The sequence below is a fragment of the Cebus imitator genome, unplaced genomic scaffold, assembly GCF_001604975.1.
Source record: "Cebus imitator isolate Cc_AM_T3 unplaced genomic scaffold, Cebus_imitator-1.0 Scaffold206, whole genome shotgun sequence".
Classification (NCBI taxonomy): domain Eukaryota; kingdom Metazoa; phylum Chordata; class Mammalia; order Primates; family Cebidae; genus Cebus; species Cebus imitator.
The window spans coordinates 2741046-2761978 of record NW_016107521.1 but is presented as its reverse complement, the minus strand read 5'-3'; the positions used below and the strand labels follow the sequence as shown (position 1 = coordinate 2761978).

Below are 20933 nucleotides of genomic sequence, written 5' to 3'. Positions count from 1 at the left end.
GCAGAAAGCCAGTGGGCCTCACCTCACTGGCTTCCTTTGACTCAGGGATCACAATCTTGTCTTGTCTGTTGTCCAACATGTGAAAACAGCTGTTTTCATATTTGTCCAGAGTTTTAATTGTTAATTGTGGGAGGATTAATCCAGTTCCAATTATTCCATTATGGCTGGAGAGCAGTGGTGCAACCACAGCTCATTGCAAACTTGAATTCTTGGCCTCAAGCAATCCTCCCACCTCAGACTCCCAAAATGCTGGGATTATAGGTATGAGCCACCATGTCTGGCCCAAAGCCTCTTTTAATAAAGTTTCCAGCATAGATGTTTTACAAGATTTCATCTACCATAATAACCCAATCCACATGTGCCTTCCATCCTTCCACCTATCTATTCAGTGGCTGCTAGATCCTTGGAAAACAAAGATACATAAAACTCAATCACTGCTCCCCCCAGAAACTCACAAGTAAAAGGGAAATGGGTAATAAATTAGTACAATGACACAAGGTACACAAGGGGGTGTAGGGACATAGAGAAAGATATGGTCTAATCTATGTGAAGATCAGGAAAGATTCTGTGTGTGCGCGTGCATGTGTGTGTGCGTGCATGTATGCATGTGTTTGTGTGTGTGTGAGAGATTAACTACTTGAGAGCAGGTCTTGAAGAATGAGTAAGAGATTAACAGATGAGGTTAAGACATTTGGGACAAAAGAAACTCTGTACACAAAGCATAAAGTTATGAAACAACATGTAAATTTGGGACAACTATTAAAAGTTCTGAAAACTTACAGTACAGAGTTTAAAGCAGGGAGGGGAAAGAACTAAAACTATGGAAAAACAGAAACAGGAGGATATCATGAGGGGGCCTGAACGCCATGCTGATCACAATTCACATCTGTAATTCATCATTATCAGCTACTATCTATCGTGCTGATAGGATATATCTTTTAAATATATTATCTACATTACATTTAATTCTCAAACAACCTTATATGGAAATTAGGGCTTAGACAGCTTAAGTAATTTTGGCCAAGATCACATGGACACTAAGTGAGGAAGCAAGGATGTGAAAACAGGTCTGTTTGATTTCAAAGGGAACTTGCCTTGAATCTCCAGGTAATGGGAAGTTATAGGAGAATTGCCTATGTCCTTAAATTTTTTTTTGAAAAATTACATTCACTGATGGAACAGTTTTAGGTAGGCAGGAGATACAGTTTATGCTTTTAGAAAGGTCACTCTGGAGCATGAGGAGGAAGGATTGGAGGGATGAGGCTGGAGTCAGGTGAGCCAGCTGGTAATAATGCAGAAGGAAAACAAAAGCTTAGATTAGGTGGTGTTTAGGAGAGATGGGGAAGAGGATGTGGATCTGCCAAATGTTTAAGAAGCAGAATCTGTCAGAGTAAACACATAGCTTCAGCAAAATGGGAGATTTTGAGGTCAATGATGGATAGCCTGAGACACTAAAATTACCAGGTCCTATGCCAAATGCAGGGGACACAAAGACGGGCAGGGCATGATTTCTCCTCTGGATAGCCCATGTAGCATCACAGAATCCAAGCTGTGAATTCCATCGAAATACAGTAAATACCTTACAGGCCACATCTCCCTCCATTACAGTCTTCAGAATCCTTAATGAGTATAGAGGCCCAAGCGGGAAACCACTGCTGTAGAACATTCTCAACCCTGTTACAAACGAGCTTGCATACAGGAGGTCCCATTTGTGCAGGCTGAGACTGTCAGGACATGGAGGTTATTAACTGTCCCCCAATCTTGTCTATAATTATCAGCAACAATTTTATTAAAAACAAATGCAGGTACAATTTCTTGAATGCTGACAACATGCAAGTACTGTGCCAAGCATTTGATAATCATTACCGTAAGTATTTGCCACAATAATCCTCAGAGCAGGCCTGGTACTCCTCTTTTAATGTGGAAAACTGAGGCTCAAAGAGGGAAAATAACTCACCCAAGTTACTTTGGTTCCCCGAAGCTACTTCATTTATCATTTAAAAGGCATCTTGGAATCTGCCATCTTCAGAAAGACTCCATTATTCTCCCCAAATTTTGTTACTCTCTCTCCTAGGCCCTTCTGTGCCCGATTGCTATTTCCCTGTGGTCCCTATTATGCTATACTGTAATAGATATGTAATTGATGTATCTGTTTCCCTTACTGACATACAATCTTTGAAGATCTGCTTTCTCTTTGCTGCTCAGTGGCAGCACAGGGTCAGAACAGTGCAGGTGGGACCAGTCAGTCCACTCCATGCTTTCTGAGCTGCCAGTCACTCATCTCATGCTCCCCAGGGCCCTTGGCCATTTCCCGCACCTAACAGACCTCAGGTTCACTTCCCACGTTCACTAGGCAGTTGCCAGGTTCATACCTAAGATATCCGTGGCTTCAAGAGGTGTATGTCCACTGAAAGGAAACAGGGATGACAGCCTCAGATTTCTTGGACCAAAAGAACTCAAATTATATCTAGTAGTCCCTAGGGTATCAACCATGTACCCTGTCCTGACATGATGCTTATACCTCACAGGTCCTCATGCCTGTCTGACACTTTAATTTTTCCTAAGTTCTGTCATCTCTTCCTGTCTCAGAGGGAGGCGGGATACACAGAGTAGAGGCAGCATAGACTGGAGGTTCAGTCTCAGCTGTGCCCCTAATCACCTACAGGATTTAAGGAAAGGCACACGCTCTCTGAGGTTCTCTCCTTTCTGTAGAAAGGAGAGATCACCTGTTCCACAGGGCTACAAAACTAACTGAATGACATCCTGAATGTGGAAGACACCTAGTAGGGCAGAGGGGCCACGTGGCTCTCTGGACCCACAGGGTTGAGTTCATGCCTTGGCTCCACCTCTCTCTAGCTCTGTGGGTCAAGTGCGAGTAAGGGAAAAGACCATCCTCAGAGTGGCATGAAAAGTAAATGAGAGGTCAGTGATGGGAGCTCAGTGCAGTAAGCCAGCAAATGGCAGCCACTGCTGAATTATAAGTGGAGCACTGCTGTAGAACACAAATGACTCCCCCAGAATCTCACAGTGGGTTAGGTGTAGAGAAGTTTGAAATCCTGTTATGGCTGGGCACAGTGGATCATGCTTGTAATCCCAGCACTCCGGGAAGCTGAGATGGGCAGACTGCTTGAGCCCAGGAGTATGAGACCAGCTTGGGCAACACAGCAAGACCCTGTCTCTACAAAAAAGTAGCTGAGCGTGGTGGCATGCGCCTACAGTCCCAGTTACTCGGGAGGCTGAGGTGGGGGATTGATTGAGCCCAGGAGGCAAAGATTGCAGTGAGCTAAGACAGTGCCACTGCACTCCAGCCTGGGCGACAGAGCCAGAAGCTATCTCAAAGAAAAAAAAAAAAAGTAAAGAAATTCTCCTGCAAGACATTCATCACCAAACATCAATCCTTTCAGAACAGCTACCCACAGGGTGCCACTGGGGCTCCTGGCAGTGATGGGGTACCAGCGCCCACCAGGTAGACCACTCCCCTGCCCAGGACACCAATCCTGGCCCCACATGAGCACCACATGGCCAGAAACAATGACCCCTTTCATTCTGGAAGTCAGGATTACTCTACAGATCTTCTTGCAGGCAGAGCCATGGAGGCCAAAGCAGAAACAGCAAAACCACCCTTGCCTGTGAGGCCCAATCCTCATTAGCATGGACAAGGGGAGAATGGGTCTACCTCACACAGCTGCCTACAGGGCAGCTCCAAGTAGGAATGGGAGACAGGCGTGGAGGCACATGTCAGTGTGGCAAATGTGGCAGCCAGTTACTTTTTGCGCAATAGAACCTGCATTCTGTGTAGACCTGAGGCAACAAAGTGCACTGTGGAGGACACAGCCATACTGAGAGCACTGGCACCTGGCACTGTAAGCGGGGAAAAGGCTGTTTGATGATGGTCTAGGAAAAAGATATAGGTCTGAAGTACCCCAAATTGTTCAGACTGAAAACCCCACCAGTTGCCTTCTTATCATTACTTGGAGGAAGCGGTCCTGGTATCCAGAAGTGGCAATGTGCTGGGGAGAGGTGGCAAGACCCTCAGACTCCCACAGAAAGAGGAGAGGTCTAAGCACAAAGGTCACTTCACAGTCTTTCTGATGAAGGTGAAAGAGCAAAATTAGAGTCAAAAAATAAACCACCTTCTAACTTCTTTTTTTTTTTTTTTGAGATGGAGTCTCGCTCCGTCACCCAGGCTGGAGTGCAGTTGTGTGGTCTTAGCTCACTGCAACCTCCACCTCCCGGGTTCAAGCAAATGTCCTGCCTTGATTTCCCAAGTAGCTGGGATTACAGGCATGCACCATCATGCCTGGCTAATTTTTGTATTTTTAGTAGAGATGGGGTTTCACCATGTTGGCCAGGCTGGTCTTGAACTCCTTATCTCAGGTGATCTGCCTGCCTTGGCCTCCCAAAGTTCTGAGATTACAGGTGTGAGCCACCACACACGGCCACCTTCTAACTTTCTAACTGAGACAAAGGTTTCAATGGAGAAACAAACTGCAGTTCTCAGGTCACAGGAAAACCTTGGCTATCTCCCCTCCTTCCCTATTTCTCAAAGGCACATTCATTTCCTGTGCAGGAGCTCACAGAAGTCAGATCCTCATGAGCTCATAACCTACCACGTCATTTGGGAGACTCTGGAGGTCATCAAAGGGGGTTTCCAGGGTGTTGGTGTCCACATTCAGGATCACGACATCATCCAGGGCCATGTTTCTGACTTTCTGCAAGGAGAAAACATCCAGAAGAGAAGGTCATTGAGGTGCCATCAAGACACACTTCCCCTGCCTTCTCTGGGGAAGAGGAATACAGAAGAAAAGTGACATTTGACAAAGGCTCACTCTGCAGCAGACCTAATGGTAGGAAGTTCACATCTGTGAGCTCACTGAACTCTCATAAAACCTCTGTGGGCTTCCAGGATTATCCCAAGTCCCAGGAGTGAAAAGGGTTCACAGAGTCAGAAAGTAAGAGGGACCATTACACTCCATCATCATTTCCCTCCTATATATTTAACAGATGCTGAGGCCAAAAGTTCTGTCCCCAGGAACGCTGATAGATGGCTATGTTCTTAGATATCCCCATTCAATCCAGCCTCCTAATTTACCAAAGGCTACTTGCTCATCTCTCGTTTGGATCCTGTCATTCTTGGGTATGGAATATTGTGTGTGGCCTACTGTTAACACTTCCGTTAAACGCTAAGTAGGAAGGTCACACTTTCAGTTTGGTTCCATTTTCCACAGATATCCAGCTAGTAATGGCTCAGAAGCTCTGGCCATAAGCCATTATTCTATTGGCACAGTAATAGAAAAGATGAGGGAAACTCATGCCTACAAGGTTTTCATGCTTGGTGACAGGAGAAGGGATGAACGGACAATATGGAGAAAAGAATCCTCCCCCTAATCTGGCAGCAATTCCCCATAGCCTGTGTGAGTCCAAGACAGGGTGTAGCCTGAGTCTTATATTTTTAATCATACTGTTTATACACTACTAAGATCCATCTTTGTTTTTCTCCTGCCTACCGGCCACTCCCCATCCCGTTCAATCCTCGTTCCCCGTCACGTATCAAGCATGTTCCTTTTGAGTCAGAGGCTTTAGAACTACTGTCTTTATTTTGTGTAGAAAGATCCTATCACTTGCTGTCTAAACTGGGACACATGTGGATGTGAAAGATCTCTGCTTACACCAGGGCAACAGGCACATGACGGGGCCTGTGGTCACTGCATATAAAAGATCAGTTCCATTACTGGTCAACCTCTGAGCACGCTGCATGTGGCTATGCAGGTATGCACTCCTCAGATGCCAACCACCTAAGCTAGGGCTGAAATCTGCCAACCGAGTGGCACCAGTCAGGGAAGCGGGACAGATGCCTTTTCCTAATGCACTCCAGAGTATGGTACAGGCAATGGAGGCAGACATCCAATGGCTGCTCAAGCTCCAGTTTTCCAGTGCCTTGGAAATGGACAAGTAATTAGAAGCTTCCCAGCTTTTGCTTCGTGCTTTCCTCACCTTATTTCATTTAATTCTTATCAACCCCTGCAAGGTGGATGTGACTGTCCTCAATGTTCGAACCTCGAGGAAGATGAGGTTCAGAGCTCTGAGATAAGAGGCAGAGGCAACCACAGGCCCAGCTCCCTCCCCAGGCCACACTCTCTGCACTGTACCATCCATCTCCGCATCATCAGACACCTGCAGGGAGACTGACCTCTGCACAGCCCTTGTCACTCTGAGCCCCAGCACCTCTCTGCCTGCCTGCCTGCCTCCCCTGCTGGTGTATGAGCTCCTTCAGGGGCACATCTGTTTGGCTCACGACTGCAAAATAACCAGTCCCTGACAACATGACTGGCACCCGGTAAGTGCAAACTAACACTGGTTGACGTTCACTCTCTTAAACCCCAGCATCTAGGGCAGAACTTGGTACCTAAGTAAACATTTCAAGATTCTTCCCAGCAGGAGGGTGGAGCCATGCTGGTCACAAGCCTTGTAGGGTTGAAAAAACACTCCCAGGCAGCAGAATTCTGGAACCTTTCCACTTAACACCACGGGAGCCTCCAATTCCTTCTGCTATCCACTAACTTCTCCAGGCCTCTGGCGGCTCATCCACAAACCTATCCATCAATTCCTAAATATTTACTAAGTGCTTACTAAGGGCTGAGAACCACAGAGGACAGACACAATTGCCAGTGTCGGAGTTTATTCTTTCCTCCAAACCCCAACACTTGTTATTACTTGCTGCCTTATTTATAAGGTAAAAAGATACCAGCAAATGGGGAATTTTGATCATATTAGGTTGGTGCAAAAGTAATTGCTGTTTTTACCGAAGTAATGGCAAAGACCGTAATTACTTTTGCACCAAGCTAAGAATACAAAAAACAAGTTCATCTTGTACAGTGCTTTTGTTACACTTCAGGCTCACACAGCACTAGTACACAGACGCTTTCATTCCATCAATGGGGCTGGAGGTGAGATATTATCATCCCCATTTCGGAGATGAGAAACCGAGGCTCCAAGAAGTAGCTGGCCCAGGGTTACACGTCTACTAATTGACGTCATCTGTAAAATTAAAATGGTAACTGTGGCCACCCTACTTCTCTCACTTCTTACAGGGCTGCCATGGTGAGAGCAAACACACCCACAATGCTGGTTGCGCAGTAGGAGGTAATAAATAGTGGCTATTATTATCACTTTGATAATACACACAGTAGCCACAGCCAGTCTGAAAGGCTGTAGTGGCAATGGCCTGAGGGCAAAAGTCCGTGGGGCCCTTTCTTGCTTGGTCTCTTACTTCAAAGCCTGCACACAGTCACAGGAAACAGAATCAGAGAAAGGCTCACAACACCCTGGAGGATGCCATGCCTCTAGGACAGAGCAGGGGGCTGCGTACCCCAAAATCACCTACTTTGCCTCATCTGACCTTCCACATAGCCCCAAACAGAAGGGAGCAGGAGGCATGGCCATTGGAGAGAAGCCTCCAGGCCTGAAAGGCCCCGTGAATGGGATGTTGATTCTGGACCAGAATCGGGCCTTGTTTCTGCGTTCCCACTGGGGCCCAGTACACAGACCAGCCCTTGTAGGCTCTCCACGCCTGGGCTGGAATAGGCTTTTGATTTCTTCCCACTCCTGGCTGGAGGACTTGCCGGCTAAGCTGTGTGGAGTGTTTACTTTTTCAACAATGGCAGCAGGCTTAAGAATAGGGAAAAACCTGGCCCCTTTTTCTAACTTAGCAGGCCAGGGTCCCCTTAGTAACCAAAATGCCCCAAGCACCAGGCTCCAGGCAGGAGCTGGGGCGGCACAGTTTCCTCTCAAAAGACAATGCTTTTGTGAGGAAAAGTCCTCCTGATGGCAAGGCCTCTTCCAAAAGGGCTGGCATGGACTCAAGGGCTTTCCTGAAGCTCACTGTTCCCAAGGAAAGAACTGGAGCCCAGCTTGCCGGATGGTGCCCGGTCCTCCAAAGATCAAGGCAACCAGGGGAATGAAGAAAGGCAAGAAAACTCAAACTGGGGGTGGGGACGGGAAGCGCTGATGGAGAAGGAAGCCAGACCTTTGCCAGGTCCCAGGACCTCTCATCTTAAACATGCTGTCAGGGACACTAGCATCTCTGTGTGAGAATGAAGTGGAGGCTCAGAGAGGTCAAACAAGCTGCCCAAAGTCAGAGCCAGGGAGCAGCAGAGTCAACTTCTGAATGAATCTGACCCCAAAGCTGACTTTCTTCTGAAGAAAGCCCTAATCCAATCGCTCAGATTTCAGAATTAGTATCTGTCTGTTAGGACGCACAGTTGTATGAATGTGCTCAGGGCCTACTTTCTCTTACATAAACTACTACTTTCCTTTTGTTTCATAAAAATTATAGATGCCTACTTTAAAAAAATTGGAAAAGGCCAGGTGTGGTGGCTACGCCTGTAATCTCAGTACTTTGGGAGGCTGAGGTGGGTGGATCACCTGAAGTCAGGAGTTCAAGACCAGCCTGGCCAACGTGGCCAAAACCTGTCTCTACTAAAAATACAGAAAATTAGCCAGGCATGGTGGCAGGCACCTGTAATCCTAGCTACTCAGGAGGCTGAGACAGGAGAATCGCTTGAACTTGGGAGGCAGAGCTTGCAGTGAGCTGAGTTTGGGCCATTGCATTCCAGCCTAGGTGACAAGAGTGAAACTCCATCTCAAAAAAAAAAAAAAAAAAAAAAAAAAAAAAAAAAAAAAAAAAAAAAAAAAAAAAAAAAAAAAAGGGAAAAGCAGAAAAATTTAAAAACAAAAACTGCAGTTACTCCAGTCCCAGTCCCTACATTTGGAGACAATGTTTTTGTCGACTTCCTTTCATATTCTCCCCTTCCTTCATGTTAAGGCAAAGCTGAAATAATTCTTAATGCTCCTGATTTTCTCACTGATTCTAAGCAGTGATCCACTTCATTAAAAACTCATTACTAATTGCGAGTGTCCTACTACATGGAAACAAACTCAGCCGAGCCCCTTTTGTAGGATGTTCTTTCCAGTTTTGAAGAAATTACTGTATATAATATTGCCATGAAATCTATAGGCATGAAGCTTTGTGCTTTAGGATGCATTCCTAGAAGTGGAATTTAGTTTCCACTTCTTAAAAAGTGTCCCTCTCAAATTCGACTTTGAGAGAGATATCTTTACTTCCAATTATTTTAAAGTCATTTTATCCACAGCTTGTGTTTCCTACTCTAAGTGAAGAAAAATCAGCAAAGACACGAGCAGATGTCAAAATAGTCCTCCAAAAACCCTACCCAATTAAAACACTTACTAGTACCGCGGCACACCGAGACAGCTCTCCGGTGGCTTGTCCCACCAACACATTCCCTCTCTTTTTAGTTACAGCATATGCCAAAGCTCCTGCCAGCTGCAAACCCTTCCCCCACCAGACTCTATAGGCTTTTTCTCAGAATGAAGAAAAAAAAAAAAAAACTGACATGCACACTGGCTTTCCAAATGGCATTTCTTACACAGAGAAACACACACAAAAAATGGCACTTTCCCATATATATTGTTAATGAAGAATGTCCTCCTCTTTATGCTTTGTCACAGACAGTCGGAACTTGACCCCTGCCTATCAGGCCAGGGAAGGGAAAACCTGTAGTATGGGGGGTGGTCAGGGGTAGCTGAGAGGACACTGATTCTAATACTTTCACCTCTGGCTTGTCCCCCAATCAGGGGGCTTACTGTAGGCAACTGACTTGACTGCATAAATTCTCCAGGTTGTCATCTGTTGAACGGAGATCATGACACCACCTATCTCACAAGCTACTGTATGTAAAAGATTCAGCATAATTCCCAGAATAGCCCTAACAGGCACACATCAGTAGTTTTCTTGCTTGCCTATCCCCTCTCCTCCGATGGTTCCTAGACCTCAGCCACGCCTGGCTGGAGAGACTGAGGCAGTGGCAAGTCTTCCATGACCTGTGCTCCCTTCTGGTTTATCTGCACAATTAGAATAACGTGTTGATTCTGAGTTAGGTAGGTATCTGATTCCTTCCCTAGTCTATGGGCTTTTGCGGATTGGGAGTCAGATTTCTCTACTCTCAGCTCCTGCCCCAATATTTGCCCAACAGTAGACAATGAATGAATGAATGAATGAATGAATGGGAGGCAGCAGAGCCCAGAGGTGAAGAACATCGATCCAAAGCCAGTCTGAGTTCTCATTAATCTCTACCATCCACCAGCTGTGCCAACTTGGGCATGTCACTTAATCTTTCTGTGCCTCAGTTTCCTCCTTGATAAATGGGGGACAAGAGTACCTACCCCGCAGACTTGTTGTGAGGATTCAATGGGTTACTATTTTAAAGTAGTTGAAGTAGTGCCTGGCACATGGGAAGTGCAAGATAAGTGTTAAATAAAAACAAAGGATCTTTTGAGGGTGATGAAAATATTCTATATCTTTACTGTGGTTTCATTGATCGTATAAAACTGTCAGAATGCATTGGACCATATACTTTAAATGGATGAGTTGTGATAAATATACCTCAATGAAGGTATTCATTGAACTATTTACTTTAAATGGATGGGTTGTAATAAGTTATACCTCAATGAAGTTGATAAACACATTAGCACTCTCTCCAGAACACAGAATAAAATCATAGCCAACCATACAAGGTAAGAGCATGTGAACAATGGTGAATGAACACGCTACAAGGCACCTCTTCCCAGGGCCACCACTGAGTGCACATTCTGATCTGTGGCTGTGTTTGGCTCCCTGTCCCCTTCCTTTTTCATCTAGACCAGGACTTTTTTTTTTTTTTTTTTAACTTTTTCAGCTCATGCCCTCTTAGGATAAACATACAAAGTCTATGTCCCTGGAGATTCTGACATACTTCCTTATACAAAGCTAGGGGTGGGGGGGGGTCTATTTGATAAACACTCTGTCTTTGGTGTCTTTCCCATAGCCAAGATGGTATTGAGCCTTACTTTCCAGAGTTGGGTGTATGAAAATAGGATTTCCTCCCTAAAATGTAAAATAATATCAGCTACACTAATTAAAACCACACCAGCTCCCAACACAGATTTGTGGGGGGAGAGGGGGAGAGTCTCCTGCCTGTCCAGGGAGGGAATTGGGCAGCTAGTGACAAAAGGTAGTACTTAGAAGCAAGCCACAAGATGAAGGGCAAGGGTGTGCACTGGCAATGTCACCCAGGGGATCCAGAGAATGGCCAGGAGCATGTAGCACTCAGCCAGCTTGGGAGCGCTGGGCTGGACACTGAGAAGCAGGGGCTCAGTTCTGTCTCTGTGACTCCGACAGCTGTGCAGCAAGATAGAGCACCCTTTCCAGAATGGAGGTTGTGCGGTTCAGTGAGGTGACATGCATAAACAGGCCAGCAATGAGTGAATCTTCTCTGCTGTCCTTAGACCAGGACCATCTCCAGGGCAGAGCTGTGTCTTATTTGTCTCCAGTGCCCAGCACAGTGCCTGACACAAGGCAAGAGTGCTCATTAACCTGGGAATGAGAAACGACTGTGGCTAGATCCACTCTACTGGGAGGTCTGCCTCGCAGCAGATGTCAACATAAGCCCAAACGGACAATGGCAGCTCCACAAAAGCAAATCAGAGTCTGCTCAAGAAAGCGCAATGGGAATAATAATAATGATGGCAGTGATAACAATCATGTAAAATTAGCATGATTAATTAGTGTAGAATTAATTCACAGTGGACACGGAAAGCAACATAGGGAGTTAACACAGCGATTAAGACTGTGGGCCTGGAACAAGACAGCCAGATTCAAGCCTTGCTTCTGTACTGGGTAAACTTCAGCAAGTACTTCACTTCTGAGCCTCAGTTTTCTTATCAGTAAAATGGGGATAATACTGCACAGCTGTGTTGTGAGGATTTAGTAAGACAATACGTATGAAGAATTTAACACAATGCCTGATTTCAATAAGTGATCAATAAATGTGGGGCTACTAGATGGAAGTTTCTATCCTTGCAATTTGCAAATTATGTCAATAAAATGGATTAGAGTTTTAAGACTAGGGATTTAAACAGTTGATTGTCAGAACAAAGGAAAAAGGTCAGTAAGTCTCTATTATACTTTCGTGCTATTAAAAATTAAACCACCACCAAGCTATTGTTTTCTTCTTGGCTAAGTCTCATATAAAAGTGCATTCTCTGGAGCCAGGCTGCCTGAGTCTGAATCCTAACTCTGCCAATTAAAACTGTGCTACCTTGGGCAAATCATTTACCCTTTCTGAGCCTCAGTTTCCCTATCGGTATAATGAGATGAAAACAGCAATGACATCCAGGACAGTAGTCATCCTTGGGTTGGAGGGAAACTGACTAGAACAGGGTGAAAGAGGAGATTCTGAGGGGGGCAGTAATATTTTGTTTCAATATCTGGGTGGTTACATGTGTTATGTTCACTGCATAAAAACTCAACTTGCTGTACATTTACTGGGTTTTTTGTGTTGGTCTGGTTTTTGAGAGATGAGGTCTTGCTGTGTTGCCCTGGTTGGACTTGAACTCCGGCTCAAGTGATCCTCCCACCTCAGCCTCCTGAGCAGCTGGCACTACGGATGCATGCCACTGTGCCTGGCTCTAACTGTACATTTAGGATGGGTGCATCCTTCTCTCACACTTCAAGACAATATTTACAAAAAAAAAAAATGGACTTATCGGATTGTTTTGGCAATTAAATGAGTTAATATATGTGTAATACTTAGGACAATGTCTGGTATATCATAAGCACTAGGTATTAGTTATTATTGTAAAAAATCAAGATAGCAACAATTCGATTAAAAAAAAAAAGTTACTCAACTGAGATTCTATTTCCCTGTCAGAAAATGTGTTTGTGAAGGCAGACAGCTCCAGGACACACCTGCTTTTTAGTCTCCACTGCCTCCCTCCAGGGAAGAGCAAAGCCACAACATTATTGGGGTCTTTCTGAGATGTCTCTGCAGTCCTGAGGAGGAACAAGAGTCAGGTAGGCTGGGCTTAGGATTTTATCTTCCTCAACTCCTAGTTACACGACCCAGGATAAATGATTTAATCCTAACTGAACCTCAATTTCTTCATCCATAAAATGGGTCTATAACCATTTGTTACACAGGGTTGTGAGAGGATTAAGTAATAAACTCCCTTCTGGGGTGATGCCCAAAGCCAGTAAGCATCATCTATTCTCTTATGGACACTTTGCTCTGAGAATGCACAGTGTCCTCATGAGTTTATTATCAGGCTCACAATGTGCTTTGCATTTGTCCAAACTAAGTCTGGTATAAGTTGATCCCTCTGTGAGTGGGTCACAACTGATGTGGCTCCTGACATTATACTATCGGTCCCCTATACATATGACTTCTTGGCAGCTTTCTTTTATTTATTTATTTATTTTTTGAGACGGAGTCTCACTCTGTTGCCCAGGCTAGAGTGCAGTGGCGTGATCTTGGATCACTGCAACCTCCCGGGTTCAAGCGATTCTCCTGCCTCAGCCTCCCGAGCAGCTGGGACTATAGGTGTGTACCACCACACTCAGCTATTTTTTTTATTTTTAATAGAGATGGGGTTTCACCATATTGGCCAGGCTGGTCTCAAACTCCAGGGAGAGAATATGGCTAAAATTAAACCAAAAATTACATCTCAAAAGCTTCTTAATCAAAACTTTATTTTAAATGACTGTTGCTGGGTTCCAGGCAGGTGACTTGATATGGTTAGGCTCTGTGTTCCCACCCAAATCTCATGTTCTATTGTAATTCCCAGTGTTGGAGGAGGGGCCTGGTGGGAGGTGACTGGATCATAGGGGCTGATTTCCCCCTTGTTCTTGTGATGGTGAGTGAGTTCTCACAAGATCTGGTTGTTTGAAAGTGTATGGCATTTCCCTCTTTTCTTCCTGCCAGCCATGTAGGATGCGCCAGCTTCCCCTTAGCCTTCCACCATGGTTGTAAGTTTCATGGGGCCTACCCAGCCATGCTTCCTGTACAGCCTGCAGAACCAGGAGCCAATTAAACCTCTTTTCTTTATAAATTGCCCAGTCTCAGGTAGTTCTTGATAGCAGTGTGAGAACGGACTAATACATGCCTCTCTTTTCCAACTGCACTCCTATGGCTACATATCAGTCCAAGCCATAGGCAATGGTAACAAGGCCGATGTGTATCAGGAACTGTGTGGCACGCTCTGCATCCATTATCTTACTGACACATGCAACAACAAAATTATAGCCACTAGCTGTTGTGTTCTTCCCACAGCCCAAGTCTTTACGTGTATCATTTAATGTAATCCCCATGAAGTCCCTGTGGAGAGGGATGGATACTGAGGGCCAGAGCGGTAAAATAATTCATTCAGAGTCACATGGCTAAGAAGCACTGGCTCTAGGCATTGAGATGAACAGCAATACCTTTGTACTACCCAAGGCATGACATTATTTGCTCTGACCCATTGTTTCAATCAAGAAACATACTGAGCAACTAACATAACAGGCATATACTAGACGAATCATTTGTTAGGCACATACTAGATGAATCAAGCCCTTAAGTGTTTTGATGCCTGCTCCAGACTCCACTAAAATTCCCAGGGAGGGGAGAGTTTCCCACAGAATCATACCCATTTGAGGGATGAGGAAACTGAGGCTAGAGATTAAATAATCTGCCTGGGTTCTTACAACTGGATGCCTCAGAGAAAGGATCTGAATCTGGGTTCCATGAGCCAGTGTTCTTTCCACTACACAGCATGCACAAAATGTGCCCAAATGCATGCGCATATATATGAGTATATAACAAAGAACAGCATGGGAAGCTGGTGGCCTCCTAGGAGGAAAGGAAAGAGAAATAAGAGGGAAAGTGGATAGGACAGGAAAGGCAAGGCAAACATTCAGGTATTCTAAGCTCTTTATTCCCTCCTGAAATCTCAGATACACACAGAGGGAAGAGTGACATTTTCCTTCCCTTCCTCATGCCCCAAAGGTCACCAAGCTGCCAAGCAGTTGATGAACGTAGTGGCTTTTCTTTGGAGCCAAGAGTCACTGATTTGCTCCTTCCTGTTCCACAAAATTAAAAATCTAAGCCTGACAGTTCAGAGGAGCCCTGAAAACGCTGCTGGAATTTCCCAGTGTGCTTTAAACAGAAACAGAAGCTTGGCAGGGGAGGGAAGTGGTGTAAGCACCTCCCAGGTCAGGCCAAATCCACCCCTCACAAGGTAATAGGCACTGACTCTCATTAACAAGTCCAGAGATTCTCAAGCCAGGTCAGCAAAGGGGTCCTTTCTTCAATGGCTCCTTTCCTGGCCATCGACCAACTGGATGTTCATTCACTCACCCATTTGGTACATCACATATGGGGCAGTCATTCATGTCAACTTTACGTTAGGTCTTAGGGACACAGAGACGATTAAACCACGATCTCTGAACTCCAGCAGCTCCCTGCCTCTCCTTGTGGTTGGGCTGTGGGTAGATCTGATAAAGGGCATGGTAGCATGTAGCAGAAGAGACTTCTCTCCAGTGGACCATCCCCACTCACCCAACAGCCCCGTTCTCTCCCCTACATGGTCCTGGGTCCAGGGTCAGAAAGTCTCCAGGGTGGAGTCCCGGCCGTTTCACTTAACAGGTAGGCAGCTTCAGGCAAGGCACTTGGCCTTCTCTAGCACCAGTTTCCCTCGCTGTGAGCCAGTCATGCTCCTTACCTTTAGGGTTGTTGGAAAGACTAGCGGAGACACTGGGAACACGTGTTTCATACACAGTCCACTACTGAGCAGCTTGGTCAGTGCCAGCTGGCCCGAATCTGGGAGCTGAGTTCTGCCACTTCTCCTAGCAGTTCACTCTAGAAGTCCACCCCAATACAAAACCTCCATCCAGCCTGGCCTCCGCTCCACCATCCAGAACAGAGGGGTGAACCCACTCGCACTCTGACTGCTGGTGTTTTGTTTCAAACTGAAGCAGGCTTCTCACTGCTGCAGACTCAGTTTCCTCATGTGTAAAAAGAGGACAAAAAAGGTGTCAACAGCTGCAAAGCACAAACATGCAATGGGACAACAGAGCCCTCCAAAAGACAGGAAGCAAGGCCCAGATGTAGCTTGCCACGTTACCGCCACCCCACCAGATCCTGCTCTTCTAGAAAACCCTCCTGACTACTCCTATCCCGTCTCAAGTTGTCATCTCTAAACCCCAAGCCAAGGACAGTAGACAACAGATTCTTGGGCCTGCAATTAAAGCATGTTCAGTGATATTTCCTGTGCGTATCACTTTTCCCTTAAAATAACTGCTTTAACCTTATGCTATTCACATACACTGAGTAACGCTTACCACTGGTACCTGTAAAGCACTGTTGAGTTTTTAAACATACTATAGTTTATATTTTACTGTATTTTAGAAGATATTATTTTAAAATATCCTCAAAACAACCTCTTGAAATGAGCGTTATTATTCATGTTTTATATGAAGCTCCAAGAGGTATAGTAACTTGCCGCAAGTCCAAGAGTTACAGGGGTAAGATTTGAGTGTGGGACTGCCTAACCCCAAAGCCTGCTGCCTTTCTCCTTGCTGTGCAGCCTTCTCCACCAGGCACAGAGCTGGTGCTGAGCAAATACTGAGGACAGTGGCCACGTCACACATCTCTTGTGATGTCCTTGTACAGACTTACCAGAGTGCTGAAACACAGTGGCAAGCAAGCTCTAAAAGTAGGCCCAGTATAATAGTTTTCTTTCGTACACACTAAACTGCTTCACGCTATGAAAGAACTGTGTTTCAATCACACTCCTCTTAATTATTAGCGGTGCGACTTTGTACAAGTTACTTAACCACTCTGTGCCTATATTTCATCATCTGTAAAACAGGAGCCCCACTACCAGAGCGCAGATGCATTATGAAAATTAAATAATAAGCGTAAGGTATCTGGCCATAGTTCAAAATAGTATCCATCCAAATTGAAACAACAGAACTTGAATTTAAGAGTTTCACTGGGAGTGTAAGGGGATGTTGATTCCCTAGTCCCCAAATGGTTTGGGGTCACCTTATCATAAAATAGGACCTCATTCCTCCCACACAACTGCCACTTGCCATCATTCATTCATCACTAAGCACTGCAAAGCCCAGCTCCCATCTCCACCTGCCTTTTATTTGAAATGTCAATTTTTAAAGAGTGGAGAGGTTGGAAACCCAATTTAACAAGCACGCTGAAACATTGTTTATTGCCCCCATAAACATGGCTTAGTGAGAATTACGGACTTAATCAGAGTGAACTTATCTTGCGGTGAAAAGGAACACTTTAAATTTCAGAAATGGCACCTTCACTGTGAAAATCTCTTAACTTTTCAAACAAACTACAGGGGGTCTTAAACATATGGGCAGTAAAGGGGCAGCCATTACTTTGATTTGTCCTACCCAAGAGCCAAAGAGCCCTCACAGTCCTTAACAACTTTAAGATCTAGGAAAAATATTTGGAAAATCATATTCAGGAGGTGTGTCTCTAAAAGCACCCAAAAGGTCTGCAGAGTGAGAAGTGAGACCTGTGTAGTTGTTCTTGGGGTTGTCCAAAAGGATGGGCCCTGGGGTCATTAGAACAGGGACTATTTAATAAGCAGCAGCAGTGAAAAAGTGCACCCCTCCTCCCATGAGTAAGATTAAACATTTAGCAATAGGTAATATTTTGCTGACCTGCTTTTCAGAAGAGAGGTGCTACACAAATCCAGAAGGCTACTAAATGGTTTGTGTGGGTCTTCTTTATTTATAAACCCCCTCCCTACCACTGAGGATGAGGTCCTGTGAACCCCAGCTTCCCAATCTGAGGCTTCATTAATGCTGCTCTGATCATTCCAAGGAAGGTTTTCATAAAGACGCCCCCATCTTGCAGAGAACGGGCTGCCAGAGGCAGGAAAGGCAATAGATATAAAATTTTATTATTTCAATGCCCCAGTAGCAGCCAGGAGGACTTAATGAAATTGCCAAGATTTACAATCTGAAATAGCTATTGCACAGACAGATACGGTTAAGGGAGCTGCGCCCTCTGACCTTTCAACCCTTTGATCTTCACTCGGCAGGTGGCCTGGAGCCCCCTCCTGGGCATCTTCCCTCTCTTCCGACACTGCCGAACCTTGATGTGCAATAAGCCTGACCCTACACAGGTGACTCTCCCAGTGCTTATCACCAGCAGCTGCTGCTAATGGCATGGTCAAAATCACTCTGAGGTGGGGGAGGGGAATATGCTGTGCAGTGTCCAAATGGTGCTGGAACAAGGCTCAATAATTCAGCCCCAAGTCCAGTTGGGCAGCAGTGTGTAATGATGTCATTACCCAAAACTGTCCTTAGAAAATGGAACTCTGGTCTCCTCTGATTTATACTTTGAGTTGGANTCTAAATCTTCTAGATGTTGTGGGACCACCCACAAGTAAGTCATAAACATTGGTACTTACTTGGGCTCCTACTGCCCTATATCAAGTTGGAAAAGAAAAAAAAAAAAAAAAAAAAAAAAAAAAAAAAAAAAAAAAAAAAAAAAAAAAAAAAAAAAAAAAAAAACAACAAAAAAAAACCCAACCCCAAAGTCCCAAATGCATCTCTCAGAACTTCCCCAAAACCATGTGCAGCAAATTTATACCAGCGAAAATCTAAACAATTTTTGGAAACCTAAAATTGACTGTTTTCAGTTCCATGAAATTTCATTTAAAAAACCCCATATGCCAAAATGTCCAAATTCTCTTATTTTTAAAAATTGGGATGACATCCAAAAATCATAGCTATCTTTTTCTTTCTTTTTTTTTTCCCCCTTCTTCTAAAGCTAGGGATGGGTAGTGTGCATATGTACTTATCAAGCTTCATAATTTAACCCATTCGGTCAGCACAAAATATTTGCAGTCAAATGCTGAAGAGGGAGGATATAAATTTATTACCACTGGATCTTTCGAAACAAATGACTCCTAGGTACCAACGTTTAACAGACATTTTATTTGGCTAAGGAAGTATCCAGGAGTCTAGGCACAACTCCAGTCTGCATTTTTTAGCTTTTGTCAATATTCGGGTTTATGGAGGAAAGAGTTTTAGGCAGGACACATAAGCCACTCTCAGGGATGTTGCTAACTTCCAACCACAAAACAAAACTCTAGTGTCACTGTTCATCATATTTCAGAAAAGCCCCGAGCCAATGCCTTTGTTTCTAAACAAACATAGAATGGTGGTCCCAAGCTTTACCTGCAAAGGCCTGAACTTAGATTATAAATGTATGAATCCTGCGTGCGGTGGCTCACACCTGTAATCCTAGCACGTTGGGAGGCGGAGGCAGGCAGATCACCAGGTCGGGAGATCGAGACCATCCTGTCTAACATATTGAAACCCCATCTCTACTAAAAATACACAAAATTAACTGGGTGTGGTGGCACGCACCTGTAGTCTCAGCTACTTGGGAGGCTAACGCAGGAGAATCACTTGAACCTGAGAGTCAGAGGTTGCAGTGAGCTGAGATTGTGCCACTGCACTCCAGCTTGGGTGACAGAATAAGATGCCGTTTCAAAAAAAAAAAAAAAAAAAAAAAAAAAAAAGTCTGAATCCAATAACCCAAGAAAAAACCAACTTCTTTTGTAGCCTAAACAGCATATATCTTAAATATCCAACTTTAAGCTCATCTTGAAATCAGCTGAGAATCAAATATTATGTAAAGAGAGATCTATAGACCCCATTTTTAATCACACTTTTCTCTCTGGATGTTTAACTTCAGTACAGAGAGTAGTGTGTGGAGAAATTAGTTTTGCAGGAGGAAAAAAAGGCATACCACATCACAGTTTGACCACTTTGTACAAAACTATTGTTAAGCTATCTTCTTGAGATGCCTATTAGAAATATTTTATTAACAATAATAGCTATAGCTACCAGTGGGTGATGGCCTAGTAATGTTCATGGCACTTTGGTCATGTTATTTCTAATTGTCATCACTTTACGGTAGGCGTCCTCCTTTTGCTGACGGGGATGTTAAGGCACGCAACCACAGACGTTCAGTGACTTGCACAAATTACAGAGAGATAAATGGCAGAGCTGGGATTCAAACTCAGGTTCATTGCCTGCTCAAAAAGCCCAGGGTCCAGCCACACTGTCCCCAACAAAAGCAAAACAAAAACAAACAGAACAACAACATGCATTAATTTGTGCAGAAAATGCCGGATTTCAGCTTGCTTACACATTACCCTGGCCCATTTAACAGCCTTCCAAATCAATTATTTTAGGTCATTAAGAGGAAGTTTAATTTGGTTGACAAACACCCCTACTGTGGTGACCTCACATATCAACAACAAATGTCTCCTGGTTGCAAACCCATACCATGAGTCGGCTGAGCATGGTGTTAAACAAAACCACATGCGCCTAGATTTCAAGTTGGATTTGTCTAGGCCAAGGGTATGGCTCTTCAATCATCACACTGCTGGTCTCTGAGCTCCCACAATGGCCCTGCCCCTAATCACTTGCAAGGAGTTTATGAAGTCAACAGTCTTACGTCGCTGGGCTCAGTTAAAAAGTAAGTTTAAGCTAACATCAGTTTAGAAAAAGTCGCTCATTAAAAAAATAAAAACAGGCTGAAAAAGGAGGGCAGAGTCAATCTTAGGTAGATAAGTCTTTTAGCTTTCTTTGTAAGGACAGTGTATCAATTCTACACCTATATAATACTGATAATCACTTCCATTGATTTGGCACCCACTATGTGTCAGGCACCAATCTGAGTGTTTTCATGTACCTTCTTATTTACTCTTCACTGAAAACTCCTATGAAAAGGGGTCTCTACCTATTTTACCAGTGAGGAGTCTGGGGCTCCAAGAGGCACCTTAACATACCCATCTGCAAAACAGGGGCACCTCCCTCAAAGTGGTGGCAATTAGAAATTACACGGCCAAAGTGCCATGCACATTAGTACAGACCCTCATTCAATGGTCAAGATTATTATGCCTATTTCCAATAGGCATCTCTTAAGAGGATGGCATAACAGCAGTTCTGTGCAAACTGGTCAACTGTGTGATGTAGTAACTACACCCTCTTTTCTTCCTTTTTTTTT

At 44.5% G+C, this 20933-nt stretch overlaps 1 protein-coding gene across 5 annotated transcripts in view; it reads right to left on the bottom strand.

The window, feature by feature from the left end:
- DENND1A (DENN domain containing 1A) overlaps positions 1–20933 on the bottom strand; it is a 545115-nt gene that overhangs the window by 189742 nt on the left and 334440 nt on the right. For all 5 annotated transcript variants that reach the window (XM_037745641.1, XM_017548402.2, XM_017548407.2 and 2 more), the window contains one exon: positions 4611–4712. In XM_037745641.1, the coding sequence (XP_037601569.1) occupies positions 4611–4712 (102 nt within the window). The remainder of the gene's footprint in view (positions 1–4610; positions 4713–20933) is intronic.